Genomic DNA, 26,934 nt, shown 5'->3' with positions numbered 1-26,934 from the left:
CCTGAGGCCCTGGCTTCAGCTTCCTAGACAAAGGAAGACATCTCGAAGGCGTTGAAAGGACTCAGCAGTTTGGGTGCCAGGCCCAGGTCCTGAGTTGGCCTCCGCCCTGCAGGGTGAGAGGTGACACGGTCCTCTAGGCCGCACTTTCTGGGATAACTGCCTCCCAGGCTGCCATCTGAGGAGCCAGAGCAGTGAAAGGAACTTGGGGTATGAAAATCGGAAGGCACCTGGCACCCGAGTCTCGATGTTGAGGGGATGGCACTTTTGGGGATGCCATTGGGGAGTGGCCAGGATGCCCCACTGTGGGATTGCTGTCAGACCCAAGCTGCTGGGACTCTTTGTTGCGTGGTCAGGGATGGGACGCGGCCCCTCCCCCTCAAGCATGTCCACATCCAAAGGCTCAGAGCTTGATGGGCCCTGCCCCGTGGCTGAAGGAGACCAGGGGGAGCCAGTGTGAGTCAGGGGCACTTTGGAGGGCTGTGAAAGAGAAACCGGGGTTCACCGGAGGCAGGAGAGCAGCCTGTGCAAAGGCACAGAGGTGAGGGAAGGCAGAGTTTGGTGTCTGAAGGAGCAGAGGAATAAGGGGCGGTCCCAGAGGCAGGAGAGCTGGGCAGAGGCTGGCTGAGGGAAATCTGCACCAGGGAGACCACAGGGAGGCCTAGGTGGGCCATGGCCACGGGACCCCTGCCCAAGCCGTGGCTGACACTGACAGGAGATTAACCCAGTCCCTCACAGGGGAACCGGGGCCACAGAGACGAGGGCAGGGGTGCCACCGGCTCTCACTATCCCATACACTTTGAAGCTGAAGTCTATTCACTAACCATCAGTGACACCACGCCACGTGCCTGCCTAGGTCAGACCAACCCCTGAGACTGGGGATTCCAAGGAGTCTGAGAGCCTCTGGGGACTCAGTCCACCACAGCACCACCGAGAGCAAGCTTGCATCTTGTGAGCACCTGCCTTGTGACCACAGGGACTCAACACAGGCGTAAATGCCACCCAAAGCTGGGAGGAAAAGCCCCTTGGCCCCACAGGGCACAGCTCGGTGGTGACCCCCAGAACCTTCCACCGTGGGAGGCGCCGGGCGGCCCAGGCTGGAGCAGTCTGGCTCAGGCAGGGACCTCCACAGTGATAATCTGGTGGCACCCCATAAAGCCTGGCCTTCCTTCCAGCTCCACAGCCCAACCCCTCACCGCCCTCAAGGCTGTAGCGCTCAGCTTCCAGGCCACGGCCCCCACTTGGGGCTGGTGGGTGGGGAGAAGCAGCGTTCCCCCTGGCCTCAGGCCCAGTGTTTGAGGCCTCTGACCTTCTGCCTGGAGCCTAAATGCCCTCTACGTCTCCAAGCTCGGGCCCAAACCCAGCCTGGCTGACAGCCCGCCAGTGGCTGTGTAACTTGCTGACCGACAGCTCCAGGGCTGGGCATTCCTCAGAGCTCCATGTGCCTCGTCTCTGAACCAGGGGCGCTCAAGGCCATGCCACCTGGGCGGTCTCCATAGTGGCCGGTGGGCACACCACCCTGACTCAAGGCATCCAGGGTGTGGGGCTGACCACAGTTATGTCCTTGGCAACACGGACCATCTCTCAGGGGTGTCCTGGTCCTCTGGGACACCTTGACAGGTGAGGCATGGGGGGTGGGTCCAGGCAGGTCTTGACTCTGAGCGAGGCGGCCACAGCAGGCCCGTGAGAGAATCCAGTGGGTCCCAGGGCCCCAGCATGTGGGGGGGCCCTCTTGGCTCCTCTTGGTGGTGATGAGACGACTCTCAGTGACTCCGTCCTCTGGGGCTGAGGCATACGGAGCCAAGACGCGAGGTCGAGTAGGAAAGATCCTTTTATTGGGGTGGACACGGAGCACGCACTAGTCCATGATAAAATGACTTAAGAGAAAGATCCGGAAATGCCGACTTCTCCCCCTGGCACACATTCAGAGCAAAGCCTGGGCACGACACAGGTCCAAGCCAAGTCTGTAAGGCCCGGACTGGAGAGCAGGAGCAGAGAGAAGGACTCCCACGCATGCTGCCGGGCCACAGCAGGGCCCCGGCTCTAGGCCCTTGCAGACACGCTCTGGTTTTTCCGGAGGAGAACTGGGGGCTTGTGGGGGCACAAAGGGGGTTCTGGGGGGGAGGGGTTGTGAATAACAATGTTTTTTAAAAAGCATCTACCAACATCACACTACTGGGTCTGACGTCCCCTTTAACCATCGCTTGGTACATTTTACAGCATAAATAAAAACTCAAGGAAAATAAATACATCGGCTCCTATGAGGTTGGAAGTGGTATGGATTGTAGGACGGGGGGCGGGCCGGTGGGGGGCAGGGTGGGGGCGCTTACACAAGGCGGGCGGGCGAGGAGCAGACAAGACAGGAGGCGCCTGTGGGGAGCGAGAGTCTTAAGTGTCCTCGTGCATGTCCGGGCTGTCGGTCCGTGCAACCTTGCGGGGGGGCGCCGAGCTCTCACCCTCAAGGTCCACTTGCTCCTGGTCTCTCTTCTTGGCGGCGTTCTGAGAGGCAGGGCAAAAGGGGGGGGGGGGGGGGCGCGTAAGTCTTCATCTGGGTGAGCCCCTGAAAACCTGCTGCCAGGCCTGCAGCTGGGCACTCAGCCCAGGGCCTCCCCTGCCTGCCGGACCACCCCAGGCTAAGCCACAGTCTTCGGGACTGCCAGCTTCAGACTGCCAGGCATTTCCCGGGCCCTGTGAGGAGTCACCACGGCCGGCCATGACCCACGCTCTGCACGGAACACTCTGGGGAATAAGCCACCCAGCCAGAGGGCAAAGAGCACCCATGAGCCACCCAGGGAAGGCGTGCATTGCCACAGAAGAGGAAAGCAGGCCTGTGTGGGAAAATCTCCTTGCTCCCACGGTGGGAACCCAGGTCTGCCGGGGCTGGGGAGGAGGACAGGGTGGGCCACGCAGCTGAGATTTTCAGAGCAGTCACTTCATCATGGGGTCCTCCTCCAACCTCACCCACAGCAGGCCGCTGTCTGATGCTCAGTGTTAGGCAAAACCCCCCAGACTGACTGTGTTGCAGAACGCACGCGAGTTTTCATTAAAGAAAAAGAAAAAAATGTCCTGTGTAAAAAGGCAGCCTCGGGATGGGGGTGGCAAGACCTTTCACTGCAACTACACCCTGTTGTGTTGCCTGGAATTTTTTTTTTTTAATGTTGTTATTTTTGAGAGAGAGAGTGCGAGCAGGGGAGAGGCAGAGAGAGGGAGACAGAAGATCTGAAGTGGGCTCTGTGCTGACAGCAGAGAGCCCAATGCGGGCTCGAACTCACAAACCACAAGATCATGACCCGAGCTAAAGTCAGACACTTAACCGCCCGAGCCGCCCAGGCGCCCCATATTGCCTGGAACTTTAATCATGTGACATTTCACCATTAAACAAAGATTTTCGGCAATAACACTAAAGTCTGTTTGCTGCCCAGGCCATGCTGGCAGGCTGTGGAGAGCCAGGCCTCAGCGGCAGTCAGGCCTCTGTACCTCCTGACAAGCTCCTACCCATCCCTGAACGCCAGAACCGTATGGCCTTGGCATGCCGTTCACTGCTCTGAAATGCTCTTCCCTCCCCTAGACTGCCTGGCAAACTGCTATTCAGCCAGCCACCAAACATCCCCCACTCAGAGCCCCTCTGCTGGCCATCACCGTTGCCATCAGTTCCGGCACCTGACCCCAGGCACCTTACCTTTTTGTCCCATTGCTGATGTAGGTAGCGCAAAAGGATGTTTGTCTTTTCTGTCACAATGACTGAGGAGAAAAGGCGGAGAAAGTTGCAGGAAGAGGCTGCAGATGGCCCAGCCCCCACCCCGGCCTGCGCTGCCCCTCCCAGGACAGGCCCTCGCCCCTCCCTGGTCTCCAGCCTGGCTCTGCCTGGGTGACTGCGTGGGGACTCCGAGTCTGCACCCCCAGCACGGGAGAGCTCGGGAAGCCTGGTGTTTTTGCTCCAACACACAGCTACTACCGGGGGCCTGAGCCGGCTGCTCCAGCTGGGCCCCTGCTTCCTAGGGAGCCCTGGGACCTCCGCCGCACTTGGGGCTCCACCCTCAGGTCGGGGAAGGAAACCCGGCACACGGGTCCAGGCAGACCAGGAACACAGACCTACCCAGCACAGAACCCACCCAGCAAGGTCCAGGTAGGTTCCTTTCACAATTAAAATAAAACACAACCACGATAACCTTCAGGTCGTCCTGCTCTGCGCGCTCTGTGCCTTTCTCTGCGGGCCCCTCCACCTGGCCGCCCCCCTCCCTGAGCCGCCCACCCCAGGCTGGGCGGGGACCCCTCCCCACAGTACGCGGCTCAGGGTCTGCGACGCGGTGCTGGCAGGGGACACCCAAACTCATGGGAGGTGAAGGGGAGGGGGCCGGCGAGCAGCAGATGAGGGCTAAGGAGGGCCCCCTCGGGGCCGCATGTGGACGCCAGCATGTGGAGATCAGGAGGCTCCCGGAGAAAGCCAGGCTTCCAGCTGCTGACAGGCATCCCGGAGCTCACCACCCACACCGCCCTGGGGCCCTTCCCCTCGGCAGCCAGGCTGAGACAGGCTGACAGAGGCCACTTACTCTGTTCAGATGGGTACTCCCGCGTGGGCAGGTAGACTGAGGGACGACGGTTCTGCAGGAGAGTCGGGGAGTGAGGAGAGCAGGCGGGCTGACTGGGGTCCCCCACCCCTCACCTGGGCACCCACCCTCCCACAAAGACAACAGTGTGCAAGGATGTGGGCGGGGCTGGGCTCGAAGACCAGCCTGCGTTCCTGGCGGGACCTCGACGGTGTGTCCACGTCGTGCCCTGTCCCCGCCCCCCCCACCCTGGCAGCTCCAGAACCACTCCCAGCGCCCGGAACGCGTACTCACCGAAGCTTTGCACACAGAGTCGGCGTGAAATCGACTAAAATTGCTTTTGTTGTAGACAGGCAGGCCTTTCAAAAAATCTGCCTAGAAGACAGGGAAGATGGTAAGTGAGACAGGGCAGCAGGTCGGGCCATCCCTGGGGTGCCCGTGGGACTGGGCTTCTAGCTGACTTCCAGTTTCCTTCCTCAGGTCCTCCCATGACGTTTTCCAGAATGCACCCTTAAGCTGGCTACCTGAGGTGCACACTGTTGGGACCAGAAAAAAGTAGCCCTGGGATAAGTGAGCGTTCTCTTCTGGGGTCCTCACAACAGCCCTGTAACCAGCTGAGAGGGGGGAGAATGGAGGCTGAGCAAGGAACAGGGCAGGGAGTCGAACCCGGGCCCAGACCTTCCCTCTGTGCTTGCTGAATATTAAACACCTGGTCTCGTTTCCACATATCCACCTTGACAGAGACCTGGGATGGAAAAGGGCTTGGCTGCCCTAAAAAACCCTGTGGGCCAGAGTGACCGTAAACAGGGGTAGGGGAGCAGGGCCCTGGGTGAAGGGGAGAGGGCAGCCGGGACACAGGCTGCTGCTGTACGGACACGGGAACCCAGGGTCAAATGAGCTCCCAAGTCCTAAGAAAACTCAGAAATCCAAGTCTTAGCACGCCGTCACCAGGTTGTTCAAGGTGGCTGGGCTTTTCAGAAAATGCTGTGTGGACCGAAGCAGACAGGTCTGAGAACAAGAGTCAGCTCAGGGGTTGCTCCTGGGGTCCACCGAACTGGAGGCCGCTCCGCGAAGGGAGAATGGCCCGTCCATGGCACGGAGCCAGGCCCGTGCGGCTGCCGGGAGCCAGCACCAGAATTCATTCACAGCCCTGACCTATCGAAAGTCCTTCTTCTCTGACACTTTGGCATGAGCTGGGCAAGAAAGGGTGAGCTTTCTGGAGGGGAAAGGCCCTGATTCTGGGAAGGAAGTGACTCTCAGCCATAAGACGGGGGCGATAAAGGCCAGTGAGAGCCAGGTCCACCTCAGGAAACTGAGGCACGAGAGCCTGAGGGATGCTTGGGGAAGGATGATGGCCAAGAGTTTGGGGTGACTTCTTAGCAGAACAGGAGGGCGGCACTGTCATCAAGACTGGAGTGGGGCAGGTGGGCAGGGGTTCCTCACATGGCCCACCAGGGGCTGGAGTCACCCCATAATAAAGACGAGGAAACGGAGGCAGAAAGGTCACATGGTCTTCAACTGCGTTCACCCAGCCCCACCAAGAAAACAAGAAACCAGATTTTACCCAGGCTCACCCAACCTCAGAGGCCAAGCTCCTTGTTTACATGACATGCCAGTGCCTCAGTTTCCCTTCCTGAAAACCAAGGCCTCAGAGGCCCTGCAGGTCACATTAACCCTCCCTTGGGAGATCCATCCGCATACCTGAGCCAGAGCTCAGCAACGTCAGGGAAGCAGCTGTCCAGGTGATGCCCCCCACCCTCTAGGGCAGGTGAGAGCAGGTACCTCTGTAGGGCCCAGCCCTCCCTCTCCTGGGCCCTAGCGAGACCTCGGCGGCACGGACCAGCTAGGGAAGCTGGAGTGTGGGTCAGCCTCCCCCACCCACTCAGGAGGCGTGACGTCTGGGTGACCCACTGCCCTGGAGCCAGCTCAAAGCCCCTCAAATTTGCCTCCTCCATCCCAGGACCCCTGCCCCAATTCCACCCCAGACGGCGGAGCCAAATTCATCCATCCAGCAAGGTTTTCCTCAGGCTCCTGCTATGTGGCAGGCCCTGCACCAGGCAGCGGGGCCCTGGGGGGAAGGCACAACAGACCCGCTCTCGGCCCTGGGAAGCACGGAGTACACAGGGACACAGGTGAGACTCGAAGAGCTGGTGAGTGCTGAGTGGCCATGAGGACAGGGTGTCGGGAGGGGACTGTGAGATCCAGGACAGCACTGGGGAAAGCTGTGACTGATTTGGGGGCTCAGGAAGGGCTGCCCAGAGGCAATGATGCAGGCACTGAGACCTGAAGGGTGACGAGGGGCTCCTGTCCCTGCTCAAGCCCCTCCAAAGCCCTGGCTCGGCTTGGCCCATGCTGTCCTCCTGCCACAAAGCCCCTCCATCTGTGCTGGTCCTGGGCCACCCTCGCAGAGTGCCCCTCCCTTCTCCATGCCGGAAACACCCACCAACCTCTCTGCTCAGCTCCAAACCCCCTCGGCCCCTTCCCTCTCCCCACGCCTTGAGAACCTCTGCTAGAGCCAAAATCACACCCCGATGAGGTCACTCGTCTCTATGTCCATCTCCCTCGCTGGACTGGCTCCTCCCTGAGGGCAGAGGGCAGGGCAGGGCTGTCTCCATCCTGGACTCCTGGCAGGGCTCACATGGAGCCAGGTGGAGGAGTGGTGAGAGGTGCAGAAACCCCACAACCTGCACTCAATCCTGGTCGGGCCCCTCATTGGCTGGGTGACCTGGGGCAAGTGGCCCCCCAGCCCGGGAAAGAGTTTCTCCAGAGCTCCCTTGAAGGCCAGCTGTTAGCATCAGTGTGTCTGTGCTGAATAAATGAATGAAGATGGGATGACCGGTACTTCCTGTCAGCCAAGCAGGAAAACAAGACCTCGGGCACAGGAGAGAAATCCTCACGCCAGCCGGCCAAATCCTAGCCAAAGCTGGGCCCAGAAGCTGTGCACCTGGCTCAGCAGACAGTCACCGACCATGTGTGTGCCATCCCCAGGCAGGCAGTCCACCAGTGAACCCACCCAAAGAGAGAGGAAAAGAAATAATGTGCCAAGAGAGGAGAGACAAGGGGCCTCCTGAAGTCAGGAAGGGCTCCTCTGAGGGGGTGATGTTCACAGGAGAAAGAACATTCCAGGCAGAAGGAGCAACAGATGCAAAGGCCCTGGGGTGGAAGGGACTCAGAGTGTGGGGACATGAAAACAAGGACAGTGTGGCTGGAGCTGGCAGAAGAGATGAGAAGAGTAGAGATGAGATCACAGAGGTAGACGGGGCCTTGGGGGCGAGGGGGCAGCTGGGGTCTCATCTGGGTTACAAGAAACCCCCAGGGTGGGGCACCTGGGTGGCTCAGTCGGTTAAACATCAGACTTCGGCTCAGGTCAAGATCTCACGGGTTCCTGAGCTGGAGCCCCACTTGGGGCTCTCTGCCTTCAGCGCCGAGCCTGCTTCAGATCCTCTGTTCCCACCCACGCCCGCCCCTCCCCTGCTCAGACTCCTGCACAAACTTTCCCTCTCTCTCTCAAAAATAAATAAACATTAAAAAAGAAAGAAAGAAAGAAAGAAACCCCTAGAGTATCTTATATGCTAGAAAGTGGTATAATGAGGTTTACATTTTAAGTTACAAGCTCGCTCTGGTTCTGGGTGAATTACAGGCTGCCGGGGTGGGGGAGGGGGGGTGGGCAGGATGGAGGTAAGGTTACCAGGGAAGAGGCTGGGGCGGGCGTCCAGACAAGTGGTGGCAGGGCCTAGACCAGGGTAGGGAACTGTGGACGAATTCATGATGCATCCTAGAGGCAAAGCCATCAGAACTTCTTACGGACTGGACGTGGGGGACGAGATTGCAGCAATGAATCAAGGGACAACACCCAGGCTTGGGGACCCACATGCTAAGGACCCACTTTCCCCTCTCCTGCTTCTTCTGCCTATCCCTCACCACATCCCGTGGGTTGTGGGCTCGGGCCCTGGGTCCAGGGACCACGGGGTTTTGACTTGCATCACCTGTGTCAGCTCTGGGGTGGGGGTGGGGCCTTCAGCACAACTCTGATGCCAAGTCACCATCCCCCTCTGCAGGCTGGGGGACGGACCCCAAAGAACCACTACAACCAAAGCCAGGATGATGAGCGCATGGCCCAACCAGCTGGCATTATTCCCACCTCAAGATGAGAAGCCAGCTGGGAGAAGATGTCACCAGCCCCAAGTCACCCAGCTCATCTGTTGAGCGTTCACTGTCCTAAGCCCTTCACGAAATCAGTTCTCTCAATTGTCACAACTCTATCAAGTCTGGACTATTGCTACCTCCATTTAACGTAGAAAGGCCTGGGATCGGAGAGATGAAGTTGCTCCCTCCTAGGGGCAGGTCCGGGCCCGGAATCCGGGGGGTGGGATCAGGGCTCTGGGGGACCTGGGCAGTCTGTGATGTCGCACTTCCTTTGGCTACAAAGCCCCACATGTCACGAAGTCAAGCCCCCTCCCCCGCCCCAACGCCCAGGCCAGCTTCCCAAATCCTCATGAACTGGAGACACCCAAGCCGGGGAAGCTGAGGACAAGGCCTGAAATGGGGGGTCTCGGGAGACCCCATCCCCACCCCCACCGATTTCCGGGGGAGCAGCGACCCGGAAATGAATGGGTTGTCAGGGCCTGGAAGCCTACATGGGGTCAGGGGTCGGAGAGAAGGAGCTGGGGTGGGGTCAGCAGGAAGCTCACAGCAGGGTCCCGAGGTTGAAGGTTATAGGGCAGAGCGAGAGGCGGGGCGGGGCCTGAGGGGGCCGGGCTGGGAGGTGAGGGGCTTCAGGGATTACTAAAGGTGGGTGGGCCCGCGGCGCCATTTTGTCGAACGGAGGGGGAGTACGGGCCCGGCAGCCTCTCTCACCATCTTCTGTTTCCTCCGTCGCTGCCTCAGCCACCGCCTCAGCCACCGCCGCCGCCACCACAGCCGCCTTCTTAGCCGCCGCCGCACAGTAACTTCCAGCCACGGCACAGCCCACACTGATGGCGCCGCCGCCCCCCCTCATTGGCTTGCACTCTAGCCCCGCCCCAAGGATAGCGGCCTCTGCGCGCTTCCATTGGCCAGATCCCACTAAGTCACTCGTCCATTGGCCACCACACCTCCTCCTTTGGTGGTCAAGTTCGGTTGAGGAAGCAAAACCCCGCCCGGGAATTGGAGGCGAAGGCGCAAAATCCGGAAGTGGGCGGAGGCCGTGCCCCCGAAGTCTCTTGGGATTTGTAGTCCACAACTCCGGGAGGTTCCGCTAGTCTCTCGACTTTCTAGCGTTTACTTCGCTTTTTCATGTGGTGGCTCATGGAGTTTCCACAGCAGCCCCGGAAGACAGGGACCCACCGTAACACTCCCAGCCTCCTCCCCAGGGTCCTAACCTGTTAACAGATCTAAACTGTTCCGCACTTGCTGCTTAATATCTTTCAACCGACAGCTCAGATTCTCTTGTCCAAATGCCCCCGTGGCTCCCCAGTCCCCCAGGGATGCAGTCCCATCTCCCTGGCCCCGAATTTTGGAGCCCTCCGGCATCTCTCAGGCACCTTTTATCTTGACACCTGGGTCTAATCCCTTCTCCCTTTGGGCCCTCCCAGATCCTGGTACTTCTCCCAGGAAGCCTTCTCTGATTTCATTCTTCCCAAGTCTAAGCCAGGCACTTCCTCTAGAGTCCCACAGCCCTCGCAATCCTCCTCTCAGCCCTGACTCCGCTGTCTCCGAGCTGCCTGGGTACAAATCAAGTGCTCCTACCCTGCCCACCAGACTGATAGCCTGCCAAGGACAAGGACCCGACACCCAGTACATAGGAAATACTCAGTAGTATTAAGTGGAAACTATGAAGTATTATTATTCCAACAACACAGCAAAGGAGAAACAAGCACCTCAATTCATAGAAGCCAAATGAGCCTCAGAGGGTAAGGCCTTTGCTCAAGGTCATACAAGGCATCCCCAAGAAGCAAGTGAATTCCAACACCAACCCCCTCCCCACAAGCCTCCCCAGACCTGTGGAAAATTATGACAGGTAGAAGACAAATGGAAATTCGGACATTTATTAGACACTTAATGATATTAAGGAACAACGTTAACCATTTTTTTAGGTGTGAAAAGTTGTTTTGGTTAGGTTCTTAAAAGGCCTGTCACCAGGCCTGGAGTGTTTAAAAAGGCTTTTTCTAGAAGAGATGCATTCTGATATACTTACAGAAGAAATAACCCGATGCCTGAGATTTGCTCCAAAATAACACAGGAGGGGGCAGGTGGGTTGTGGGTAACTGGTGGTCAGAGCTGTGTACAGAGTACACGGGGTTCACTGTGCTATTCAGTGGGCTGTTGCCGTGTGTTCAAAATTCTTCCTAATTCAAAAATCGTAGAAAGGGACTAGGTCTGACTTCCTACTCCCACTCTCAGTCCAGCCCCAGACTTCTCCCCCTGGGCCAACCCCACAATTTGAGGTGCACGCATGTCTGAGTCGTCCGGGCTCCCCACAAAAGCAACAGCAAGAGAGGTCCCAGGAGAGACAAAGGCTTTAATGGGGGTCCCGCGGTCGGCGTCGCAATCCTCAATGGCTCAGAGACTTCCGGCCTTTGTGCATGCGGCGAAGGATGACCCGGACGCCGGCCGGCGTGCTCAAGCGCCGGATCCAGCCGTGTTTGTGCTTGCGTTTGACGTTGCTCGGCTGATACTCGTTCCCGCGCGCCTTTCCCCGGCTCTGCTGTGCGGCGAGGAGTCCCCAGGCGTCGGGGAGTCCCAGCCAGGCCCGGGGCTGGAGCCACCTGCGGGGGTAGAGAGACGGTGCGAAAGGTCAGAGGGGGAGCTCTGTGACTTCGGCGTGACGCTCAACCAGTCTGGAGCCTCGGCTTCCCTATCCGTGCCGGGACGGAGCCTGGCTGCAAGAGGCGCTCCATAAAGGCGCAAGGCGTTGGCAAGTCATGTTGTCCGTATACAGCTGGCACCAGCGCCGGACACCGCCGTTACTTCCAAATTTGGGGAAGGATCCCCGTAAGGACTCACCTCAGGCGGCCCAACTGGCGACCTAGGGATCCGACCAAGAAAGCCATGTCCAGCCGCACGTCGCGCGGTCCACACGCCGGCTATTCCAAAGCTTATAGGCTCTGCCGCTGCAGTGCGGAAACTTATGGGAAATGTAGTTTCTCCTACAGCGGAGCCCAATGGCCACCGGGTCCTCCTGGAGTTGCAGTTCTGCGCCTGCGTCCCATCTGTGTGCGCGTCCTTGCCGGCAGGGAGTGTACTTCTTCATGTCGACCAACAGGTGGCAGACGAACGGCACCTCGTCGGCATGCGCCTGCGTACAAGACGTTGCTGGGAGCCGTCGTTCCTTCTCCCGTCGACCAGCAGAGGGTGCCGGGAGGTGACCGTGGGCGCAGCTGGGGGCAGCCTCAGGAAACGGCTGGTTGATCCTCCTTCCCCAGCAGGAGGCAGGCAGATGGCACACAGCTGGCTGGCAGCATTTCTAAGGGCCCAGCCAAGTCTCTGCTCTTTGGCGGGGTGCCCAGGAGACCTGAATTGATGTTGGCCGGATGTCCTTGGGGTGGTCCCTGCTCCTCTCGGGGATTCAGTTTCTCAGTGTAAAACTCATGGGTTTCAAGCTTGCCCTTGGTGGTGGCTCCATTCAGGCCCTAGAAATTTTTTTTCTAATACTCATATCCGAGCCCTTTCCCTTCTCACACAGCTTCTATGGCTCCCCATTGCCCCACGAAAAATACCCAGCTCCTCTGGCAAGCATATGAAGCCCTCCATACACACACACACACAATAAATTTCAGCGACACTTTCCAATGCCTGATGTTCCCCTATTCATCTCCCCCATCCCCATTCATCTTTTAAAATCCTCGGATATTTTCCTCTTCCCCAACCCCCTCCCTCCCTTTGGCCCAACCGTGCCCCCGTATAGCTCTCCCCAGACTCTCCCAAAAGCCCAGGGACCCCTCAAGGGCCAGGCTTGGGGCTGAGTCGCTGCAGGCTCCCCAGAATCTCCCAACTTGGAGGGCCCAGAGAGGGGCGAAGGGGACTGTTTACTGCATGAATCAACTGTAGTCTCCCAGGAGCACCCTGAGTGGGCAAGAGTGGGTGGTGGGACCTAATCCAGCTCTGGCAGCAAATTCCAGGAGCTGGGAGTGGGCAAGGAATGGTTAACCCCTTGTCCTCTGAAGTGCATCCTACCTGCACCATCACTTAGCAAACCGCTACTAAGTGAGTAGTATTATACTACTAAACCAGTACAATAATCGTGTCAATAATGTATTGAGCACTTATCGTGCTGGGTGTTTTTAGCTGCATAGCAAACTCAGGGGATTAATTTCATAGAGAAATAAGGAGTCTCAGAAAAGTGGCTGGCCCAAGGTCACATATCAACAAAGGGCAGAGACTGAATTTGAACCTCGGGATCTCTGACTCCAGCTGGGACCACGGAGTCACCGGTTAAATTGACCAACGGTTAAACTGGCTCGTCTGTGAAATTCCAATTCATCTGTTTAAAGGTTTAACGAATAATAATTTCCGAGACTTGATATCACAAAGCCGTGGTTTTAAGTCCACTTCTGCCCTACAGTCCCACATCTTGCCTTGTGACTTTGTGCCCTTCATGAGCCTCAGTTTCCCCACTTGAAATTGGAAAGATCTGGGAACCTCTAGAACAGAAAGGTCAGCACAGAGAGAGGACCATGGGGCCCCCTTTGGAGGGTACAGGGCAGTTTGGAGGCAGAGGCTAGCCGAGGGGATCCTCTTTGCAGTAAAGGGCTCCAGCTGCTACCTCCCAGGAGCTCCGCAGACCCCAGTTTGGGCCCCCTTCTCGGCCTTGGGGCCAGGCCCAATCCCTCCCTCCACCTTGTTAAGCCCCTAAAGGGGGCGGGGTCGTTACTTCATGAGCCCGCCTCCATCCCCGAGCTGCGGCCTATGATTGGCAGTCTAACTAGGCCAGGTCGGTTCATAGCTGTGATTGGCCGAGGTGCCTGACCGTCGGCATGCGGCCCTCCCCCCCCGGAGAGAGAATTAAAGGGCCGGCTCTCTGAGCGGCCGCGGGATGCCCCCGCGCTGACCGCCGTGGGCCCGAGGCTGCCCGCGTAGACGCGCCTGGGTCGACCCCGTGCCACCATGTAAAACGGCGCCGCAGGCGGACGCAGGATTCTCCGCCCGGGACCCCTCCGCCCTGCCCTGGGCTACGGGGCCCTCGATGAGGTGAGCGGGGAGTGGGCTCTGGGAGGGGGGACACGAGGTCCCCGGGGCTTCCACTTCGGAAGGGGGTGTGCACAAAGCCAGTGCTCGGGCTCTTAGGAACCCACAGAGCCCCAGTGGCCTCAACCCCGCCGCAGGGCTGACTAGCAACGGAGAGGCAGGGATCTGCCTCTGGGGAGGGGACCTGGCGTGGCGCATTTGCGTCCCCCTCCGCAATCCAGGGTTGGGATCTCAGTGGAGTGAGAGGCGAGACCTGCTCCCCCTCTATCATCAAGTCTGGGCCATCACAGGCCGTGCCTTTGGCGTGTCTTATCCCCAGGGCTCACAGGATGGGGACGGGGGTGGGGGGGAGGGGTTCGTCCCATCTCCAGGCCCTAGACAATGGGGGTGCGCTGCACGGGTATCCCCCTTGAGTTATGTAACAGCCTGTGGTTGCCATGGACACGGAGGGGGGGGGTAGCCCAGGGAGCAGGATGGAGGCTTGGAGGCCCCCAGGGAGGGTTTTACCTTCTCCATCCTCATCACCTTTGGGGATTGTGTGTCAGACCCCCCAGAAACCAGAGCACTGACTGGGGGTCGGGGGGGGGGGGGCGTACAGAGTGTCCGGGCTTCAGCTTGTCCCTCTGTGAAACAGACCCAGTCTGGGTCTTGGGGAGCTGGACAAGGCCTTTTGGAGCTCAGTCCCTACGTCCCTCCCTGAGGGCCTCACCTTTCAGGAGCCAGGTTCAGAGGCCTGGGATGGGGGCTCGCTGGAATCTGCACCTTTTTAGATGCCTTCAGAAGCATAAAGTAAGTTAGTGAGAGTGTGTGCCTGAATGGATGGATGGATGGATGAGTGAATGAGTGAATGAATGAATGAATGAATGGGCTTAGGAAGCCATAACTGCTATAATCCTCAGCTGGGGGGGGGGGGGGGGAGTCCTCATTTGCTACAATGTCTCCTCCTCCAAGAAGCACCCCCTGACTATACCACCTTCCCTATGGACACCTCTTGGGGTCAGCCATAGCCAGGTCCTTCTCTCCAGGATAGACTAGGTTAGCCCAGGAGGGTGGCCAGCCACCATGCAGGCACTGACTAGACTAAACATCTTGGTGCTTGACTGGCTGTCGCCCTCCAAACACTGGGGGCCAGAAGGTACCTCCTAGCGCAGCTCACCTGCCCCAGGTGCAGGGATTGGGTGCTGTGGGGGTGGAGGGTTCCTCATGTAGATGACCCCTGAGATGGATGTGGCCCCACTTCCAGGACACGCCATGCTGACCGGGGTGACCGACGGGATCTTCTGCTGCCTACTGGGCGCACCCCCCAACGCTGTGGGGCCGCTGGAGAGCGTCGAGTCCAGTGATGGCTACACCTTTGTGGAGGTCAAGCCTGGCCGTGTGCTGCGGGTGAAGCATGCCGGGCCTGCTCCAGCCCCCAACCCACCTCCACCACTGCCAGATGCTGCCCAGGGGGACCGGTCTGGCTTGGTCCGCTGCCAGCGCCGCATTACCGTGTACCGCAACGGGCGGTTGCTGGTGGAGAACCTGGGCCGGGCACCCCGTGCTGACCTCCTGCACGGGCAGAATGGCTCCGGGGAGCCGCCGGCCGCCCTAGAGGTGGAGCTGGCGGACCCGGCAGGCAGTGACGGCCGCTCGGGCTCGGGCAGCGCCGGAAGTGGCAGCGGTGGCCGCCGGCGGCGAACCCGGCGCCCCAAGCGCACCATCCACATTGACTGTGAGAAGCGCATCACAAGCTGCAAAGGTGCCCAGGCCGATGTGGTGCTCTTTTTCATCCACGGTGTGGGCGGCTCCCTGGCCATCTGGAAGGAGCAGCTGGACTTCTTTGTGCGCCTGGGCTACGAGGTGGTGGCACCCGATCTGGCCGGTCACGGGGCCAGCTCCGCGCCCCAGGTGGCCGCAGCCTACACCTTCTATGCGCTGGCAGAGGACATGCGCGCCATCTTTAAGCGTTACGCCAAGAAGCGCAACGTGCTCATTGGACATTCTTACGGGTGAGCCGACGCTGGGGCGGGGATGGGGGTGAGAGATGGGGGGGGGGCGGGGGGCGGGGGCGGCCAGGACGGGACACCCCCTCGCCAAAACGCTGCTTCCTCTCCTTGAAAAAAACCTCGTTAACATCTGTAACAAGATAGGGATTGCCGCCACTGCTATCGTTTCATATTGTTTTAAAGCAGTGTTTCTCAGCCCCGGCACCGCTGGTATCTTGGGTTAGGTCTTTCTTCTCTGTGAGGGGCTTTCATGTGGCTGTTGGATGTGTGGCAGCGGCATCCCTAGCCTCTACCCGCTGGTTGCCACTGGCGCAACGGCCTGGTGATGTTCATGACAATCTGAAGCGTCTTCAAATATTGCCCCGGGTCCCCTGGCCGGCAGAATCACCCCTGGCTGAGAACCACTGTCTTCAAGTTCAAAAAGCAGTTGCTCTGAAGACCCCAAGGCTTCCAAGGAAGGGCTAATTAGAATCCTGTAAAGTCTTTTTCCAAGGACGCAGGTTGCTATAATTTTCACTCTCCCTTAAAGGGGTGACAGATAATACCATCTAGCATTTAGGTGAGTGCTCACTCCGTTGGAGACTGGACCTTGGTGCCTGATCACTGCCAAGGGGTACTCTTCTCTCCTTTTTCTTTTTTTTTTTTTAATAATTTTTTTGAACGTTTATTCGTTTTTGAGAAAGAGAGAGAGCGTGAGCAGGGGAGGGGCAGAGAGAGAGAGGGAGACACAGAATCTAAGCTGTCAGCACAGAGCCTGACGTGGGGCCCAAACCCACGAACCGTGAGATCGTGACCTGAGCCGAAGTCGGACACTTACTGGACTGAGCCACCCTGGCACAGTTAAGCCCACCTCACTCTTGATCGTATCCTGTCCCTCTTTCCATCAAGGGTTGGCAAGTTTTTTCTCCATGGGCCAGAGCGTAAACATTTTAGGTTTGCAGGACGTATGGTCATCTCTGTTGGAACTTTACAACTCTACTTTCGCCATAGCAAAAAGAGCAGCCATAATTGTAAACCAATGGGTGTGGCTGTGTTCCGGTAAAACTTTATTTGCTAAATAATTTACAAATGTACCCAACGGTGAACTTAGTTACTACTTTACAAAACAGAATGGCTATAGCCCACAGGAACTGGGCCGCTGGGGGCTCTCTCTTCAGGCTGCACCTCTCCCCCTGCATAAGGCAGGCTGACGTGCCACGTTCAGAAGCTGGAGACAGACTATCCTTAAAGGGAAGGGATACATAGGAAACAGGGACCTTCTCTGGGAAACCAAAGGATTTCATCGGATTGCTTCCTTAACACTTGACAATAAGTAACTCTTACCCCTTTGGGGGTCATGGTGGCTTTGAGGATCTGAGGAAAGTTCTGGATTTGGATCTTCTCTCCAAAAAAAGAAGAAAAAAGAATTTACCCTCAACACATATATAGTTTTACAATTTGGGGGCATTTCAAATGCCACACCCATCCCTCCCATCCAGTGCCCATGGGCCCCCGGGGAGGAATGTTGGCCCTCGAGGACCTGCCTCTGAGTGAGGGAGGACATTAACTCCCTCACTTACTGCATCCTGCTGACTCCCACCCTTCAACCCTCCCCACCACCCCCCTCCCCACCGACAGTGTCTCCTTCTGCACGTTCCTGGCACATGAGTACCCAGACCTGGTGCACAAGGTGATCATGATCAACGGCGGGGGCCCCACGGCATTGGAACCCAGCTTCTGTTCCATCTTCAACATGCCCACGTGCGTCCTGCACTGCCTGTCACCCTGCCTGGCTTGGAGCTTTCTCAAGTGAGTGACCCTGGCCCTGGCCGACCCTGGCATCTCCCTGAGTTGGGGGGGGGGGGGGGGGGCTGTACTGCTGGACTGGCATTGGGGGGCACCCCTGGTGGCCCAAGCTGGCATGAGGGCTCCAGGAATGCCTCCCCACCACCAGGGCCGGCTTTGCCCGCCAAGGAGCCAAAGAGAAGCAGCTGCTAAAAGAGGGCAACGCATTCAATGTGTCGTCCTTCGTTCTGCGAGCCATGATGAGCGGCCAGTACTGGCCCGAAGGTGATGAGGTCTACCATGCTGAGCTCACTGTGCCCGTCCTGCTCGTCCATGGCATGCACGACAAGTTTGTGCCGGTGGAGGAAGACCAGCGCATGGCTGAGGTAGGGCCTTGGCACCCTGGCCCCCACACCCTGCAGATCCCCCTGTGTGTGCACCCCAGGTGGACTCTGCCTTGTGCTCCAGCCCCAGGAAACTGAGAGCTAAGATTAAGGGAGGAATCCAGAACGTGGGGCTGCCCTGGACAGGTATTAAGTTATGTGCTTTCCCCATTGCACATCAAAGGTGCTCTTTACCACTGGGGTTTGTATAAGTGACCAGGGACGCAATACAGAATTCTGGGAGAGGGTGGGCCAGAGGATCTTTAGGTCAGAGACTACCAGGAAAGTGTTGTGGGATCCCCAGCACTTGGAATAGCTCTGGACCAGCAGTTCTGAACCAGCAAGGATTCTGGCCCCCGGGGGACATCAGAAATGTCTGCGGCCTTTGTTTTTTTTAATGTTTATTTACTTTTGAGAGAGAGAGAGCACAAGCCGGGGAGGGGCAGAGAGAGAGAGGGAGACACAGAATCTGAAGCAGGCTCCGGGCTCCCAGCCGTCAGCACAGAGCCCGACACGGGGCTCGAACCCACCTGAGATCATGGCCTGAGCCAAAGTCGGACACCCAACCGACTGAGCCACCCGGGTGCCCCTGAAATGTCCGCAGACTTTTCTGGTTGCCATGAATGGGGAGGAGGGGCTTTTGCCATCCAGTGGGTGGATGCCAGGGATGCTGCTCAACATCCTTTGATGAACTGAATGGCTTCACGGTAAAGAATGATCCCCTAACAAGTGTCAGGAATGCCAAGGTTAAGATTCCCGGCATGAGAGACCTTGTCTTTCTGTCTGTCTCAGGGATTATCACCCAGCAGTGAATTTGCTCCCTACGGACATGAGGCAGTGTCTGGAGGCTTTTTAAAGTTGTCACACTGTGGACTGAGGGGAGTGAGACACTGCTAACTGGCATCTAGTGGGTCAAGGCTAGGGACGATGCTCAACATCCCACAGGGCATGGGACACAGCCCCCACCACGGAGAATGATCTGGCCCTAAATGTCAGTAGTGCTGGGGTTGAGAAAGCCTGCTCTGGACGTATCGTAGGCACCTAATAAATGTTGAATGAATACTGAGTCGAGCTCCACTGGGGCGGCAGGCAATTCTCTGCGTCCAGCTTGGATGGAAGTAGAGGGATGAAGGGTAGAGCATAGGAGGGACTTCCTAACGCTGCAGGCGTGGTGTGGGGGTGGGCTTGGGTGCCCCACGAGGCACCATTCTACGTTGGCCGCCCTGAGCCTGTGCCCCTCCCCGCAGATCCTGCTGCTGGCCTTCCTGAAGCTCATTGATGAAGGCAGCCACATGGTGATGCTGGAGTGTCCGGAGACGGTCAACACACTCCTCCATGAATTCCTGCTCTGGGAGCCCGAGCCCTCGCCCAAGGCCCTGCCCGAGCCCCTGCCCGCGCCCCCAGAAGAGAAGAAGTAGCCGCTGGGCCGGCCGGGCATCGGGCATCGCTTGGTAAGCCGCGGAGCAGCAAGAGGAAGCCAGGAGCAGCCCCACGTCCGCCGCGCGGACCACCTGGGCGGGCTGTTCGCTCCGGTGGGCGGAGTCAGGGTAGGGAGACGCCCCCAGGCCGGCTGGGTGGGGCACGGCATTCTCCCGAGCCAAGTGGATACACCGCTCTCCGCTTCCATCCTGCCGGACCCATCGGTGTTTGGGGCCGCAGCCAGAACCCCCGTGGAGGATGACCTTGTACAGAAGTCCCTGCCCCTCAACGCCACGGCCGAGGCAGGCCCCCCCACCCCCTCTCTGTCTTCCGTGTCAGCCGTGCTTGATCCTGGGACCCTCGGGGCCCCGCCTCATTGCCCGAGACCCCCACCCCCACCCCCCATTTCTTGGCGCTGGGAGCTATTGTTGCCCAAGGGAGAGGGGAGGGATGGGGGGGCTGGCGCCACTGAACCTGCACATCTCAACTTGTAACTCAATAAAAAGAAGCGACAATCTGAGTCTCCGGACCTGTGCTGGGTGACCGCAGGGCAGGGTCGTCCTGAGCCTGAGTTTCCCCATCTTGCAGGCTGGGCTGATGAGGGTCCCACCCACTCAGAGATGAACTGCAGAGAAGTAAGGGCGTTGGCTGTCCGGGCTTACTTCCCGAGTTCTCCCTCCCTCCTCAATGCAGGGGCTTCTTGGGCAGTATTCCCAGAGCAGAGACAGGTGGTGAGCTCCCCGTCCTTGGAAGGCAGGAGGCCGTCCAACTGAGGTTCATACAGCGGTCAAGGTGAGGATCAGTAGATGTTGCGTGGGTTGCAGTAGCCATAATTGAGTGCCACGTGTATACAAAGCTCTGTGCCAAGTGCCTGACACCATGTTCGTTGAGTTCCTTTTATCCCATGCTACAGGGCAACTTGGTACCTTTTACTCTTCATCCACCTTATCTTCCAACTTGGTTCAAGGCCACTTTTGTCGTGAAGAATTTTTATGTTGGAGCCAATGAATCTGTCTTTTTTCATTTTTGGCAGAAGGATTTCTTCTATATTTTCTTACTTTTTTCTCTTTAGTTTATTTACTTATTTTTTTTTTTCAACGTTTATTTATTTTTGGGACAGAGAGAGACAGAGCATGAACGGGGGAGGGGCAGAGAGAGAGGGAGACACAGAATCGAAACAGGCTCCAGGCTCCGAGCCATCAGCCCAGAGCCTGACGCGGGGCTTGAACTCACGGACCGCGAGATCGTGACCTGGCTGAAGTCGGACGCTTAACCGACTGCGCCACCCAGGCGCCCCTAGTTTATTTACTTATTTTGAGAGAGAGAGAGCAGGAGGGGGGGGGGCGGGGGCAGAGAAAGGAGAGAGCGAGAGAATCCCAAGCAGGCTCTGCGTGATCTGAGCTGAAATCCGGAGTCAGATGCTTAACTGAGCCATCCAAGCGCCCACTCCTCTATATTCTTCTCTTTTTTTTAATGTCTATTTTTAAGAAAGAGCCAAGGCACATCTGCGCACACTTGAAGGAAGGAGGAGCGGAGGGGGAGGAAGAGGGAGAGGGAGAGAGAGGATCCGAAGTGGGCTCTGCGCTGACAGCTGAGAGCCCCACGTGGGGCTCAAACCCACAAACCCTGAGATCATGACCCGAGCCAAAGTGATTGCTCAAGGGACTGAGCCACCCAGGCGCCCCTCCTCTGTATTTCCTAATGTGTCTCGAGGCTTGTGTGGACGGTGAGGGGAGAGCATTGTCCCTTTAGTTACTGTATCTTTGGTCCTTTCCCCACTGGTTTGTGAGCCCACCTTTAGTTTCGCGTGGGGTTCTGGTTGAGACAGTGTTCCCCCCTAGCAAATTCTGGAGACATGTTTTATTGCCACAACTGGGGATGGGAGGAAGTGGGTGGAGCCCAGGGATGCTGTCCTGACATCCTACAATGCACAGGACGGCCCCTACTGCAAACAATAATTTGGCCTCAAATGACACTAGGGTCCACCTTGGGAATAGACAAAGCCCATCTCTTTGGGGTCTTTTTGGGGGGTGGGGGTGGGGTCTCTGGATTCTTTCCCAGTGACTTCTTGGTGAATTCCTGGGCATATGGCACACTTTTCATTGCTATCACTTTACCAAGAGACTTGGGTCTGGGAGCCCTCCGGGTCTTCTTACACGTGAGGAACGAGAAGCTTAGAGAAGTTTCTTTGGTTCGGTTAAAATGGTTGAGTCCCCCCACTCACACACAAAATGGTAGAGTCCGACCCACTCCAGAGGCCCGGCCCCTAATTACCACACCAGCCACACCCCACGAATAGCCAGGGGCTCAGCCCGCAGGAATCGAGGCGGGTGGGAACCTCAGCGCAGGTTACCTCCCGCCCCCTTCAGGACCTGGTTCGCTGAGCCACGATGATGGGCAGGGGAATCAACCCAATGAGGCGGCGGATCCTCCCAAATCTAAATACACTGAAAGCTTGAAGAAGCTACTTCTGGAAACCAAAATGATCCCGCCAACACCTCACCAGGATGACAGCTTGGCATTTACTAAAGCTCTAAGCATATGTGAAGTCTGATGTGGTACAGCATCGCCAGGAAGTGGCGGTTAGTTATTCCGTTTTATGGTGGAAGAAACAGTGGCAGAGAAACAATGTCCGGAGGCCCGAGTTGCACAGCTATCCTGGGGAGGGCTGGTCGCTCACCCACACCCTGTCGACCTCCCCAGCTGTGCCCACATATCATCACACACAGCCGGCCCCTGGAGAGCATCATGGCACCTCCCTTCCCCAAGAGACTTTCCACCAGGGCAGACGGGCTGCCTCTGGCTCAGTGCCGGGCTCTGAACCACATATTGCACTGCATGGCTTCGTTTACTCCCATCTCCACAATGACCCTCTGAGGTAGCACTCCTCACTGTCCCCACTGTACAAAGTAAGGAAACTGAGCCTCAGAGCGACAAATTCCTGGCCCGGGGTCCCATAGCCGGGAAGCAGAGAAATCTGGCTCTTGACTTGGGCAGAGTCCGCCAGTCCATCCCTCACGTGAGTCCCCTGCGTCTGGGAGAAAAAAGCGGACTGTACAGACGGGACCAAACTGCCAAAGCGTTAGCATGCTCTGAAGCACTAGAACGTTCCAAAGAACTTCTGCTTCCTTATTTGTCCTCCTCCCATGACAGGAAGCTCATTACCTCTCCAGCAGGTCCATCTGTAACAAAGTCCTCCCTCAGCTTGAGGGGGGGATATGCCATGCTGCCTGCCCCCCCACCCTCCGGGCTGCGTGCTGGAGATGGGGGGCTGATGTCAGCATGGGGCAACTGAAACATTCAAACACCCCGATCTCTACCTAGGCTGGACGGTCAAGTCCCCAGTACTCCGCGGTGGGCCTGGATGTCCTGGGGCCGCAGCTCTCGCTCACCCTCGGCCAAGAAGACAAGGAGGGCGCGGTGCAGCAGATGCACCCCCAAGCGGCGTCGCCGGGTGGGTGGCCAGCTTGCCACCACTCCATAGCAGTGTCCTTGTCTCTGGTTGGTCAGTGTCTGGATGCCTGGAGAGATTAGGGGTGAGGTCACAGGGGCATCCTTGGAACCCCCTGGCAGAAGTGATGGTGAACCCACTGCATATTACCCTTAAGCAGGGACAAACCAAAAGAGCAAAAAAATGTGCACATGAAGGTACACAGTTGGCGCTCAATAATTGCTCATTGGCTGAATGAATGAACAGCTCTGAGAGGAAAGGGGTGAGGGAATCAGTAGATCAAGTGCCCCTCATATGACTCCCCCCACCTCACAAGTCAGGCACCTACCTAGAGCATCCACAAGACACGCCTCTCGAGTATAAGCCTCCACAGCAACCACATGTTGGAAGCAATGCAGGGAGACAACACCACGACCACTGGCCCAGATGTCCAAGATCTGGCGCACTTTGGGGCAGGCCTAGTGGGCCAGGGTGGGGTCAGGGACTGTCCTCCAATCCCCTCCTTCCTTAACCTCCCCAAGACCCAGCTGCCCCTGCCATGACCCTGATCTATATCCTCACACCTGCTTTCCTGGCTGTCGACGGTGGCTGAGGGCCTCCCAGAGGTGGACATCTGGCCGGGCCCGTGTCCCTTTCCCCACATAGAAGATGGCATGGACAAAAGTCCGAAGGCGTTCAGCTGGGGTCAGTGAGAAGGCTCGGGCTGGCAGGTCCTGAGTCTCCCTGGATGAAAGGGGTCACTCAGAGAAGAAGAAGTGATGACAGTTGCCCCAGAAACAGTTTCTAAGTTCGCAAAGCAACTCGAATCCGAGTCCAGTGAGCCCCTTCCGGGGCAGAGAGCGGTGGATGCTCTCCGAGGACACTCAGCAGCTTGAATGGGGTCTAACCAACCTTTTATAGATAAAGGAGCTGATGACCAGACAGGGCTGGTGCCCCTTTTAAAGATACAAAGCAGGGGCACCTGGGTGACTCAGTGGGTGAAGCACCCAGCTCTTTGATTTCGGCTCAGGTCGTGATCTCACAGTTTGTGAGATCGAGCCCTACATCGGACTCTGCACTGACAGCGCAGAGCCAGTTTGGAATTTTCTCTCTCCCTCTCGTTCTGCCCCTCCCCCACTTGCACCTCCCTCTCGTTCTGCCCCTCCCCCACTTGCACGTGCACATGCACTCTTTCTCTCTCTCTCAAAATAAACAAATAAATATTAAAGGTACAAAGCAAAGGGGCGCCTGGGTAGCTTAGTTGGTTGAGCATCTGGCTCTTGATTTTGGCTCAGGTCATGATCTCACGGTTCGTGGGTTCCAGTCCCACGTCAGACTCTGTGTTGACAGTGTGGAGCCTGCTTGGGATTCTCTCTCTCCCTCTCTCTCTGCCCCTACTCTATTTGCACTTGCTCTCTCTCTCTCTCTCAGAATAAATACACTTAAAAAGAAAAGGATACAAAGCAGACCAATCCCAGAATTTTCTATCCCTGCCCCAAGTACCTGGGGTCCAGCAGTAGATACGTGAAGCTGGACTTCACGACCCCCTCCCTCCACCTTCTCTTGGGGTCCGGCCGCTCAAACTGCTGGGCAAGCACATCCTCATCTGCCTGGGCATCTGGGATACAGCCTGTCCGCAGGGCTTCGGCCAGCTCTGGGCTGTGCCCTGAAAAGTCTGAGCCTGGGGCGGGCAGGGTGTGTGTGTGTGGGAAACTGAGTCAAGGCAGACAAATGAAGGGGTTGTTCCCAGACATAAAGAATAAAGGGGGGAGGACCAAGAGCCAGGGGTCTCCAGGGATCCCTGGAGGTTCCTTGGACTATGGATGCCCAGAACAGACTAACCAGGAGCAGCACGGGCTTCTTCCAGCCGTCGGGGGTGGTACGTCCGAGTGAAGGGTGTGATGGGGCCAGGGTTCTTGCCAAGTGCTCGGAGCCCTCGAAGTATCTCCAGGTCTGTCATGGCAGGGACTGGAGGGCACCAGCGAGAGGGGGCAGGGTCCCTGCCCCCTGTGGGGCTCGCCTCATCCTCTGTCAGCCAGAGGGCAGCCACATCACTGTCGAGGGACAACTCTTCGTCTTTCAGGAAGTGAACATGGGGGAGTCCAGGCAGTGGCTCCCGAGGGGGGCTCTGCGCAGGGCTCCCATCGGGGAGGGCTTGGGGGGAGGGGGAGGCATCTGGCGAAGTCAGAGTCAGGGCCTGCAGACAGGTATTTAGTTCTGCCTCCCTGTCTGCCGCAGCAGCTCGATGTACCAGCTGTGGGGTACCTGGGGACCTTGGCGTCCTCTGGGAAGGTCGAATAGTAGGCATGAGTCTCTGCTTGGTCTGGCGAGATGACCTAGCCCAGGAGGAGGTGTGCGGGGCTGGGTCTTCAGTTCCAGAAGCTTCAATCGCAGTGACAAAGGAGGCATCTGAGCTGCAGTCCCACTGTCCTGGGGGGTACTCCAAGCTGCTATCCTTGTCAGCAATCTCAGGGCGGGCCAGGTGGCTGGGGAGTCTGGGGCCAGCTTCCAGGCCTATGTCCCTGCCATCACTTCTGCCCAGTGCTATGAAGCCCAGCGTCACATTGGGAAGTCCAGAGGGGCTGGCGTCCAGCCCCTTTCCCCAGGGGCTTGGGCCTGAAGTAGGGGATGAGAGGGAGGGTCAGAGAGGAAGGGTGAAGAGAGTCAGAGCCAGAGATGGGGGTTGGATCAGACAGAAAGAGTCGCAGGGAGGAGGGAAAGAATCGGAGTCAGACAGTTTACCGGCCGGCCGCACCGCGTGTGAGCCAGAACCAGAGAGCGGTCATCAGAGAGACACGCAAAACTAGATCAGAGATTAAGCCCCGAGGACGCGCAGGCGCCACCCACCGCCAGGCTCGGGCTCAGGCTCAGGCTTCTGGCTCTCTGCCCGGGTCCGGGTCGATGTCTTCGTCCGAGTCTGGAGTTCCCGAAGGACGTGTGCGCAATCCTGGTGTCCCTGCTGCTCCGCCAGGTCCAGCGGCCCGAGTCCGTCCTGCGGCGGCTTGGTCAGCAGGGGGCACCCGAGGCCCTTTTCCCTCCCTTCCTCGCTCCCTCCGGGTCCGCCCCGCCACTGCGGGCGCTGGGCTCCCACCTGGTCGCGCAGCGTCGGGTCCGCTCCATGGCCCAGCAGCAGCTCCAGGCCGCGGCGACAGCCCCAGGCGGCAGCCACGTGCAGCGGCGTGAGCGCCTCGACCGATCTGGGGCAGGAGCGGAGGAGAGGTCAGCGGAAGAGGGAATGAGATCTCCGCCTCCGGACCCCGGAGACCGGGCTCTCGGCCCCCTATCTCCACCGCCCCCCACCCCACCCCCCAGCCTGAGACACCACTCTTGGATCCTAGACACTGCACCCTCGGCCAGACTCAAACCTCTGCTCTCTGACCCTAGAGCTCCTACCTCCAGATCCGAATCTTTGATCCCTACTTGGCCCGAGCGCAACCTCCCATCCCACCCTCAATCTGGCACCGTAGCCCCCGCCCTTGGATCTTTAGGAACCCGCCCCCAAGTCCCCAAGCCCCACCCTTGGGCCCCGAGTCTCCGCCCTCGGGCTGTGAGATGCCCTCTCCAGGACTCCCAGTTCTCGCCCTTGGATTCGGGAAATCCCTCCCCTGCGCGGATCACTCCGCCCCGGGTACGGGCCCCGCCTCACCGAGCGTTAGCATCCCCGCCCCGGTGCAGTAGGGCCTCCAGGCAGCGCAGACCGCGCGAGTGCCGGGCTCTGGCCGCCAGGTGCATGGCTGCCACGCCATCCGCGAGCACCAGGTTGGGGTCCGCGCCGCGGCGCAGCAGTTCTTCCACGGCCCTACGGACTGGGAGGTCAGAGTGGACCACGACCCTCGCCCCACCCCCCCGGCCCGCCCAGCCCTCGCCCTCACCGCGGCTCCTCCTCCCGCAGCGCTGCCCGCAGCCGCCGCGCCAGGCCGGCCGCCGCGGCCATACCCGGGATGCCCCCGGGCCCTGCCGCCCTGCCCGTCAATTTCGAACTTCCCGCGGCTCCCTTGTGCGCACGCGCCGCTCCACCCCTCGCCTCCGGTCTCCGGATGCCTCCCGAGCGTAGTGTCCCCAGCGGAGCGGAGCTACGGCGCACCCGCGTCCACATCAGGGTTCGGGGCTTCTAGTGCCTGCGGGGGCCCGCGACACCGAGTGGCGCTCAAGCAGGGTCTGGGGCCGCCGATAAGGACCCGGGCGGGTGGAGGCCACCGAGGGTGTCATTATCTCCTCTCAAAAGCGGGGAAATGTGAACG

The 26,934-nt window shown here is 58.5% G+C and overlaps 4 protein-coding genes across 7 annotated transcripts; 1 reads left to right on the top strand and 3 right to left on the bottom strand.

Moving 5' to 3' along the window:
• Positions 1-1,810: 1,810 nt before the first annotated feature.
• DDA1 (DET1 and DDB1 associated 1) lies at positions 1,811-9,538 on the bottom strand. Of its 2 annotated transcripts, none has more exons than XM_043586952.1 (5): positions 9,402-9,538; positions 4,839-4,919; positions 4,548-4,599; positions 3,677-3,738; positions 1,811-2,496 (listed from the first exon to the last, which is right to left on the bottom strand). In XM_043586952.1, the coding sequence occupies exons 1-5, from the start codon at positions 9,402-9,404 to the stop codon at positions 2,386-2,388; spliced, it is 309 nt and encodes a 102-aa protein (XP_043442887.1). In that variant the 5' UTR covers positions 9,405-9,538; the 3' UTR covers positions 1,811-2,385. The 2 variants fall into 2 exon arrangements, with proteins under 2 accessions (XP_043442887.1, XP_043442886.1); XM_043586951.1 differs by lacking the exon at positions 9,402-9,538 and adding an exon at positions 8,828-8,958.
• A 1,016-nt stretch (positions 9,539-10,554) lies between these two features.
• Positions 10,555-11,858, bottom strand: MRPL34 (mitochondrial ribosomal protein L34). 2 transcript variants are annotated; one of them, XM_043586941.1, is made up of 2 exons: positions 11,529-11,858; positions 10,555-11,290 (listed from the first exon to the last, which is right to left on the bottom strand). In XM_043586941.1, the coding sequence occupies exons 1-2, from the start codon at positions 11,573-11,575 to the stop codon at positions 11,077-11,079; spliced, it is 261 nt and encodes an 86-aa protein (XP_043442876.1). In that variant the 5' UTR covers positions 11,576-11,858; the 3' UTR covers positions 10,555-11,076. The 2 variants fall into 2 exon arrangements, with proteins under 2 accessions (XP_043442876.1, XP_043442873.1); XM_043586938.1 differs by lacking the exon at positions 11,529-11,858 and adding an exon at positions 11,390-11,522.
• Positions 11,859-13,507: 1,649 nt separating this feature from the next.
• On the top strand, positions 13,508-19,783 carry ABHD8 (abhydrolase domain containing 8). 2 transcript variants are annotated; one of them, XM_043586937.1, is made up of 6 exons: positions 13,508-13,712; positions 14,426-14,498; positions 14,953-15,700; positions 17,315-17,485; positions 17,631-17,847; positions 19,092-19,783. In XM_043586937.1, the coding sequence occupies exons 3-6, from the start codon at positions 14,961-14,963 to the stop codon at positions 19,260-19,262; spliced, it is 1,299 nt and encodes a 432-aa protein (XP_043442872.1). In that variant the 5' UTR covers positions 13,508-13,712; positions 14,426-14,498; positions 14,953-14,960; the 3' UTR covers positions 19,263-19,783. The 2 variants fall into 2 exon arrangements, with proteins under 2 accessions (XP_043442872.1, XP_043442871.1); XM_043586936.1 differs by lacking the exon at positions 14,426-14,498.
• Positions 19,784-21,766: 1,983 nt separating this feature from the next.
• Positions 21,767-26,902, bottom strand: ANKLE1 (ankyrin repeat and LEM domain containing 1). The gene is made up of 9 exons (XM_043585933.1): positions 26,812-26,902; positions 26,340-26,655; positions 25,785-25,890; positions 25,541-25,685; positions 24,536-25,309; positions 24,197-24,374; positions 23,278-23,437; positions 23,043-23,172; positions 21,767-22,784 (listed from the first exon to the last, which is right to left on the bottom strand). Exons 1-9 carry the CDS (start codon positions 26,900-26,902, stop codon positions 22,597-22,599), a joined length of 2,088 nt encoding a protein of 695 aa, XP_043441868.1. The 3' UTR covers positions 21,767-22,596.
• Between the last annotated feature and the right edge of the window lie 32 nt (positions 26,903-26,934).

This window comes from Prionailurus bengalensis, chromosome A2 (genome assembly GCF_016509475.1).
Source record: "Prionailurus bengalensis isolate Pbe53 chromosome A2, Fcat_Pben_1.1_paternal_pri, whole genome shotgun sequence".
NCBI lineage: Eukaryota > Metazoa > Chordata > Mammalia > Carnivora > Felidae > Prionailurus > Prionailurus bengalensis.
Note: the sequence above shows the minus strand (reverse complement) of the source record. Positions and strands in the feature narration are given on the sequence as shown.